This window comes from Triticum urartu, chromosome 2 (assembly GCF_003073215.2).
Source record: "Triticum urartu cultivar G1812 chromosome 2, Tu2.1, whole genome shotgun sequence".
Lineage (NCBI taxonomy): Eukaryota > Viridiplantae > Streptophyta > Magnoliopsida > Poales > Poaceae > Triticum > Triticum urartu.
The window spans coordinates 246,893,111-246,902,417 of record NC_053023.1 but is presented as its reverse complement, the minus strand read 5'-3'; the positions used below and the strand labels follow the sequence as shown (position 1 = coordinate 246,902,417).

At 40.6% G+C, this 9,307-nt stretch overlaps 1 protein-coding gene across 1 annotated transcript; it reads left to right on the top strand.

The window, feature by feature from the left end:
* Window positions 1–1,179: 1,179 nt before the first annotated feature.
* LOC125536944 (transmembrane E3 ubiquitin-protein ligase FLY1-like) lies at window positions 1,180–7,603 on the top strand. The gene is made up of 14 exons (XM_048700234.1): window positions 1,180–1,605; window positions 2,132–2,201; window positions 2,911–3,038; window positions 3,212–3,327; window positions 4,306–4,366; window positions 4,616–4,679; window positions 4,762–4,839; window positions 4,989–5,146; window positions 5,240–5,299; window positions 5,392–5,485; window positions 6,005–6,172; window positions 6,424–6,752; window positions 7,139–7,255; window positions 7,329–7,603. The coding sequence occupies exons 1-14, from the start codon at window positions 1,453–1,455 to the stop codon at window positions 7,428–7,430; spliced, it is 1,698 nt and encodes a 565-aa protein (XP_048556191.1). The 5' UTR covers window positions 1,180–1,452; the 3' UTR covers window positions 7,431–7,603.
* Window positions 7,604–9,307: the final 1,704 nt, after the last annotated feature.

Here is a 9,307-nt window from a genome sequence, read left to right as displayed (position 1 = left end):
CGGACATACTCGTCAATGAGATCACCGGGCACTCCGTATGCAAGCATTCGGATGGCGGCAGTGCATTTCTGTTAAGAGGAGAAACCAATCTTTCCAACGGCACCCTCTTTGCACTCAAAATAGTCATCATAGCCGACCACTCCCTCTCTAATACGGTTGAAAAGATGCCTACCCATACGACAACGGCGGCGGAATTTCTGATATATGAACAACGAATTTGTTGTATCAAAGTAGTCATCCCAGAGAAGGAAATGCCTGCTCTCTCGGTTGTGATTCAACACCGGAAGGTAGCCCGGAATGAAGCCACGGAACAACGGCCGCCGGCTATTGAGGTGGTGATGGACCAACACGACAACCAATATCTCCTCCTCGTCATCGGACGACGAATCGTCGGAGTCGCAAAGGAAATTGTGAAAAAAGAACTCGTCGGCGGAGTCCATTTTGTACCTTGGCAAACTGTCGAACAACTTGCAGGCGTCGACGAAGGAGACGACCAACGAAGGGAGTCGCGACGCGCAAGGACCAGCTAGCTGCCCTGCCGGGCGTCCGACAAGGATCTGACAGGGGCAGGGAGGCGACTTCTTAGTCGCGGTCACGACTATGTCAGGAGGGGGGGGAGCGGGGGGGGGGGGGGGGGGAAGCTGTCGGTTCCCCGACGGCAAGACAACGGTGACGGATGACGTGAGAGGTGGCGGCGTTGCAGAGCGGATGTTGCGGCGCCGGCAGCTGGCAGAGTCACCGAAAAAATGAGCGAAGGCGTTGGTGTCGAAGGAGGCGGGCGAGGGTTTACTGTTAGATGGGGAGAGGGCAATATGCCACCGATCAGCGAGCCCGGGGGGAGGCGAAGGCGAGCGCGCGTCTGTCTCGTGTCCGCGCTGACGTAAATCCGGTTCAAAAATGGACCGGGAATGGATCGCCCGCGGATGAAAAACGGAACGTGCATCCGATTAAGTCGCCCTGTTGGAGTTGCTCTAAAAGTGTTCAAACATTTTGATTCAGACATTTGGAACAAATTTTGTGGAGGCGCGTTGAGCTGCTTCCAGAGTGCAGGCCAGGGCTCCTCTGGGGTTGAGAGTGACTGACCAGTCGGCCGCCCCAGAGCCAACCACCCCCACCCCACCCCCCCACACACGGCAGCGATTCCATTCCCCACCCCACCAGCAAAAGCGTTGCTTGGTGTCCGCCGAAACAAAAGTCGCCGTCACCTCGCCTCGCCTCGCCTTCGCCGTCATCTCCTACGCCCGCCCGTTTGACTCCCTCCATCTCCTTCCGTTCCCCTCTCCCTTTCCTTTCCTTCCCTTCGTCTCCTAGGTTTAGCGCCCCACGCGAACCCCACCGTACCAACCCACCAGCGGGCGTCCTTCCCGCAGCGGTTGCTCTGTCGGCTTCCTGCTGCCCCCGCTCCCTTCATGGTGGCCGCCGAATCGTGAGGCTGCGCTCAACGATCAGAAGATGAGGCGCTCTGCCGCTGTGCTGAGGGTCGCTGTGGTGAGCCTGGTGGTGCTCGGCCTCGCCCTCCCTCCCCTGGCCGCAGCGCTGCGGCCTCTCAGGGAGCGCGTCGCCTCCGCCGGAGCCGCGGCCTCCTCCGGATCGTGGGCCGATGAGGTCAGGCGCTGTTTGATTGTTAGACTTGCAAGTTTTCCCCATTTTCTCTAGTTAATTTATGCTAATTTGGCCCTCCAGATAGAGCAATTGGAAAGAGGAAAACTGGGCAACCTTATTTATTTTGGGCTTAATTTTGTGTTCGTTGGTGTAAATTTTTGTGGTGCGCTATACTCGTGCTTATATTGAACTTAACTTAATAGTCGTGCAACAGCAACGCGTGCTTTTAGTTCGGATTCCAACTAGACCTTTTCACTCCAGATAGTCATTTTAATTGGATGCCCTGCATGTTCTATTGACTGTACCTTTTCACCAAGTAATGGTGGGAGTTAAAGTCTGGCATGCATGGCTGACACTGCGGTCTTGATGCTTCAGTTCACTAGACAGTAGCAAATACTGATACAACAAGCAAAGTTTTTATCCATTTTTACGATGTTAGGGTTTACCAGCATCCATTTATCTAGAACTATGAATTCTGGTTATATGTATGGAACTCACCTTAATGCTCGTCATCGCTATGTTTATGCAGCATGCATTCTACAAGAGGGATGATAATGACATGAGCCCATATTCATGGAATATTACAGGAACATATAAAGGTACTCCCTCCGTTCACAAATATAATATGTTATAACTTTTTTCTGAATCAGATGTATATAGACATGTTGTAGCCCATATTGAAATATCCAAAACATCTTATATTTGTGAACAGAGGAAGTAACTCTTATCTGATAGTAGCTATGCACTAGTTTATTTGACCTATTGGTTTGTCAAGTTTTGTATCCCAGCAGGTTATGGTGTTAGCATGTCTTTTGTTTGATAACTTTGTGTTGCCACTGGTCCACTGCACAATTACATTAGGATGTGTAGCGGCCTTAAGGTCTTAATATCCTATGTACAGTGTGGGGCTGTAGGCAAGTGTTGTGAGGATTGCACTTAATTCCTTAAGTTCAGTATGTTGTGCCAATTTTACACGTTCAGTGCTATTGAATTTATTCTTTCGACGCTAAAAGTAAGCTTGTTTCTTCGGGCAGCATCATACAACTTGGTGGTGTCATATCCTCACTGCAGTTGGTTTGTTTACTACAGATGTTGAATTATGACATACGCAACAGATAAAGGATAATGGTAGATTGTATTTCCCTCCATGCCACATTCATAGATTTGTTTTGGTAACCTCAATCAACTGCTCACATGACACTTTTTCCATTTCTCATTACCCTAATTTGTTTTGTTATGTATAGGATGCTACTACTTACTTAATTGTCTGTGTGGTTTATGTACTAATGCCACCATTGTATGGTTCAGGAAGTTGGAGCTTTGCTGGTGCTACAAATGGTTCTTCTAGGTTTCTTGAGTTTGTGACATCTAAAGGTGACTCGGTTTTGGAATTACTGAGTACACCAACAAAGATAAGCGGGGTACACTATGTTCAGGTAAAGGAAGATCCTTTCTTATGCTTTATGTTAGCACGTGAAAACAATGTGTTTTTGTGTATGATGAGTCATATTTAACTGTAATCATGGGAATTATTGCGATGTTGACCTCTTTCCTATGCACGCTCTGCTGATCATTTTGCTTACCGTGATGTGATAACTATTGTTGACAGGGAACAATAACATTCCATGATGTTATTGACAAATCTCATGATCGTGGGGTTGCTCAAATAAGGTTAGAAGGCGTGTATATATGGCCTTTTAGACAACTTCGTATGGTGGCAAACAGGTATATGTTCAACTTTATTGTATTATTTTTTGTCATAACTAAGAGGCTTTGTTTTTCTTTTGTGAGAGCTAAGAGACTTTGTTTGACTTTTGGTTCTCCTACCTTGGCATTATTAGTATATGCTACTAATTGCATCTACCTTAAACATCAAGGGCAACAAACTCTAATAATAAAAATAGCACTCCAGCAAAAAGACATATTTATTCTACTCTGCCCTCTAAGGACATTTGCCTGTTTCCTGAATGTAAACCTTGGTCAACAGTCAACAACCACCCTTAGCTAGCAAGTGCAGACCTCACAGACTTCTCCAAGTTCCAAGTCTCCTGGCTCATTGCCTAGTGCTCGTTGTATGTTCTGTAACAATTTCACAAATCATGATTCTTTTGTGTACATATACTAAGTTCAGTGACTCCCATGATACTTATGTCATGCTCCCTCCGTCCCAAAATAAGTGACTCAACTTTGTACTAACTTTATTGTACTCCCTCCGTCCGGAAATACTTGTCATCAAAATGGATATAAATGGATGTATCTAGACGTATTTTAGTTCGAGATACATCTCTTTTTATCCATTTTGATGACAAGTATTTTTGGACGGAGGGAGTACTAACTTTGTACTAAAGTTAGTACAAAGTTGAGTCACTTATTTTGGGACGGAGGGAATACATATTTTCATGTCAATTTTACGGCGTGCAAGCTTAATTTTTTCGACTACTATGAGTTAATGATTGCCAGGTTACCCGTCAGATCCTCTTTTTTGTGTGCTATTTGTTGCATAACTGAATGCTTATAAGTAAGTACTGCAGTCAAGAGGCTCTTTAGTTACGACAAGGGAGGCCATGTTCCATTGTTCATGGCATTTTATTATTGGAGTATTAATTATGTATCGGCATATGCGAACATAGTCTTATGAGTGTAGGCAGTTTGTAGATCATCTTTTCCCCATACTATCTAACACAGTTGTATTGATATTTTTAGCGGTGCAGATGGTGAACCGCTTCAAGAAGAGGATTACTTCTTGTCAAATCCATACCATCTGGTAAGCAGACGAATTTTCCTTGTTTTATCGATGATTACTGCATTCCACAATCCTGTGTTCCACTTACTAGCTATCTTTTGATGTCAATGTAGTGCTATGCCACTTACATTCATAAAAATTATAACCAAGCCCTCTTAAAAGTTATTAACATTATTATGAAGTAAGTCTTGCCTGCTAACTACAGTAATAAGGCCCCTTTTAAAATTAATGAACATGCTGCTATATATTTGAACTCCTTACTTTTAACAGCTACGGATTTTCTCCTCTCAAGTTTTCCAAGATTCTTCTGAAGAGAAGAACCGAAGGAAGAACTGTAAGATTTTATTTCTACACTGAATATTCCCTAGCTACAAATGTGGATGTGACCTTGATGTTTGCTACTTCTTCCGTATCAGCTCTCACACATGACATGGAGAAACACTGTAACATAGAAATAGCCGCTAAAGTGGTCCGGGTGTCATCTAACCAAAATGGTAATGAATTTTCTTATGGTACTGCTAAATTCATTTGCCACTGGTAATTTATTTTCACCAAGTTCTATGTCTGCATATTTTAAATTTTCTCATCATCCAACAATATTGAGATACTAAGTGCGTGAGTAATAAATACTTGTTATAATTAGAAGGAGAGCATGAGAAGTACCGATTGGAGGGCTTGATGGAAAGTCCATCAGTGGATGATGATGGAGAATGCTTCTCATCTATCTTGCTAAATTCAACATCGCTGAATGTTGAAGCTTATTACAACAAAGCAGTTAACTATACACTGATGGTCACTTTTGTATCCTTGGTGGCTGTTTGACTTAGATTCATGTTTTTGTTCAATCCTATCTGGTCTCTTCTCTCTGTCAATTCCTTAACTGGCATATTATAGATCTCTTTTCTCCAAGTTTTGCTGCTTATTAGACAAATGGAACACAGCAACACCCAGTCAGTAAGTATTTTCCCTTTCTGTGATCATTTTTTTAGCAACACTAATGTCATCTTGCTCTACATGACTTACAATCCTATCGTTATTGCTCACAGGGAGCTGCTAAGGTGTCTATTATTATGATTGGGCAACAAGCTATCATGGATGCATATCTTTGTCTACTGCATCTGACTGCTGGAATATTGGTTGGTGAGTCTTATACTCGTGTCATATCAAATTTGTTTGCTTTTTTTGTTGTCCATGTTTTCTGCTGCTAGTGTACGAACTCTTCGGTGGTAAAAATGGGAATTTAGACATATGACACTGACAAGTGGATGGTGGTGTCTCCTGTTACATACATCCTGAATTCCTGATGTAAATCTGAGCTAAAAGCAAATAGTGTGCATGCTATGATAATACACTACTTACAAGTAAATATTGCGTAAAGAGATTTTGCTCATGGGATTTGTAAAGACATACCCATCGCCCAACAGGATGGGTCTGTGAAGTTTGCTAAATGCTAAGCGTCACTGGTCAGTGAAGTATTGTCAACACCACAAAAGATTTATCTGTTCTTCAGTGTTCTCTGAAAATTAACCTGCAAAGCTATTATAACTATTGAATCTTGAATTGTATGCGGCTTATTTTCTTTAAAATCATGTCATAATTATGTTTTTTGAATATCTTGCCATCTCTAACATTTTCATCACATGGTTTAACTTTCTACAGAGTCACTCTTTAATGCCTTTGCAACAGCTGCCTTCTTCAAATTCGTTGTTTTTTCTATTTTTGAGATGAGGTATCTTCTTGCTATATGGAAAGCAAGTAGACCATTGAACAGTGGAGAAGGTTGGGAAATAATGAGACGGGAACTTTCTGTTCTTTACAGCCGCTTTTGTAAGTTCTAAATATCATCTGGTTTCTTCATGCTTTCTTAAGAATCGCAGTGGTAGGCCAACCTCTTGCAGTTAACATCGACTGTTGAGGTGTAAAAGAAAAGCACAATCAATCACATGATTACTGCCATATATTAGTAGAGTTAAAATGGCTCATTTAATGACAATATTTTTGCATATCCACACCAGTGTTGAACTTTTCTTTTACCAACTAACTATTAAGGCATACCTTGCTTTGCTTTGTTTCTGCAGACGGCATTCTTTTGGGAGGAATCCTTCTCATGTATGAGTTGCACAATTTCTTGCGCCCGCTTCTTTTCCTGATGTACTCCTTTTGGATTCCTCAAATTGTCACGAATGTCATCCGGGATACAAGAAAACCGCTGCACCCTCAGTATATTTTAGGCATGACTGCTACCCGGGTCGCCATCCCGCTATATATATTTGGTTGTCCTAGCAACTTCATGCGCATTGAGCCTGACAAGAAATGGTGCATAGCTGTGACAACATTCATGAGCATCCAAGCAGCTGTGCTGCTGCTCCAGCACTATCTTGGTTCTCGCTGCTTTATTCCTCGCCAGGTAATACTACTGTGATAATACCCTAACACATGCACTCCGTACTGTTGGATTCGAGGTTCATTTTAGTTGTCATTCATGTACTCCCTCCGTTCCTAAATATAGGTCTTTCTAGAGATTTCAACAAGTGACTACATACGGAGCAAAATGAGTGAATCTACACTATAAAATATGTCTATATACATCCGTATGTGGTAGTCCATTTGAAATCTTTAAAAAGACTTATATTTAGGAACGGAGGGAGTAGCTGTTTTTGTCTCTCAAAAGGTATTATAGCTGCCACTGTTGATATATTTTAAGCTTAGTTAATTCAATTCTCAGAGTATGTTGGCAATTCATTTTTAGTATCACAACATAATTATTTATCCTTTTATGGCTGCAATCTCCAGATCCTCCCTGAGAAATACTGCTACCACAGGAAGGTAGAGGATAGCACAAATCAGCCCATTGATTGTGTAATCTGCATGACTACAATTGATCTCTCCCAAAGAACAAGTGAATACATGGTAATTGTGAAATCTCTTGTTCTGTGACGTCATAGACATGCATGATTAAGTAGTTCTCACTGTCTTGTTGTAGGTGGCACCGTGCGAGCATATATTCCATTCGGGCTGTTTACAACGCTGGATGGACATCAAGATGGAGTGCCCAACTTGCAGGCGCTCTCTACCACCAGCTTAGAGGAACAATCCTTTGTACAATATATAGTTGACAAAAGTAGGTAGCCCAGCCAAAGTGCCTATATCTCAGCTCGAGCACAGATGCGTCCTTAATCTTCTCCATGTATGTATACTGGCCGGTATAAATATTGTATTTGAAACCACTTTTCTGACCCATGGAGACCCTTCTGCCCAGCACGGCGCGACTATTCCTCGCGTTCAGCGAGACAGGAGCGACCTCTCGCTGAAGGCAAATGCCACTTGGGCTGGCCCACGCGTGCGGGATTCACTAGCCTGTTTCTTGGTTTGCTTTTTTATATTTGTTTATAATTTAAAATATTCTACACATATATATTAGAAAAAACACTTCTCAAAAAACACATTTAGAAAAATGTTGAATGAGTATTTGAAAAATGTTGAATAAGTATTAAAAAATGTGAAACAAGTATCTAAGGAAGTTAAACACCCTCGCAAAAAATGTTGAACAATTATTTTAAAATATTGACCGAGTTAAAAATGTTGAACATGTATTTAAAAAAAGTTGAACAAAAAAATGTTGAAATAAGTATTGCTCCCTCTGTTTCTAAATAGAGGTCTTTCTAGAGATTTCAACAAATGACTACATATAGAGCAAAATGAGTGAATCTATACTCTAAAATATGTCTATATACATCTATATGTGATTATTCATTTGAAATATCTAAAAAGACTTATATTTAGGAATGGAGGGAGTAGAAAAAATGTCGAATAAGTATTAAAAAAATGTTGAACGAGTATATGAAAAAAATGTTGAACATCTATTTGGAAAAATGATGAACGGGTATTTGAAAAATGTTGGACAACTATTTTAAAAATATTGAATGATTATTTGAATTTTTTTGAACAAGTATTCAAAAAAAAATGTTGATCTTGTATAAAAGAATGTAGAATTGAAAAAGAAACAAAAGAAAAAACATAAAAAATGAAAAAAATCAAACAAGGAAAAATAATAAAATAAAATAAAATGAAAAACAAAGAAAAAACGGAGAAAAACCGGCTCAGATCGTCTCTAGTAGATCACGGTCTTGGTACTAACCAGTAACCGGAAGTTGGCAGTGCTGTTGTTCGGCCCTGCAGCGGTGTTAGCCGGGCTGGCCCATTTATCTGTTTTAATCTGTAGCTTTTTTCTTCCGTTTCCAAAATAGTGCAGGAGTTGTGAGTCGAACCATATTGCTTCAACTTTTCCTTTCCTTTTTTCTATTTCCTTCTTCTTGGTTCGATGAACTTTTTTCTTAAAATCGATGAATTGTTTTTCAAATTCGATGATCTTTTTCCAAATTTGATGAACTTTTTCAAATCCGATGAACTTTTTTTAAAAATTTAATGATTTTTTTCAAGATTGATGATTTTTTCTTGTCAAATTTGTGAACTTATTTCAAAATCGATGAACTATTTTTCAAACTTGATGAAGTTTTTTGCCAAAGTCGATGAACTTTTTGCCAAAACCGATGAACTTTTTTCAAAACTGATGAACTTTTTTATAATTTCTTTCCAAAATTGGTGAACTTTTTCAGTTTATGAACTTTATATTAAAAAATGATGAACTATTTCCCCAAACCGATAAACTGTTTTGAAGTTTGTGTACTTTTGTCTCAACATCGATGAATGTTTTTAAATTCATGATTTAAAAAAACAAAGTGATAATTAAATAGCGCGACCTTACTAGTTCATGTACTGCACTAATAAAACCACAAGTACGCAACGGTTGTGGTGGTCGGCTAAGCTCGAACAAGGCTTTGCCTTCGCGGGCAACGGAGTTCGATTCCTGAAGGAACCCCCTTTTTTGCGTTCGGACGCTCTGGTGGGTTTTGTCAAGTTGAATGTCGATGCGGGTGTATCTTCTGATCATAACTGTGGCAC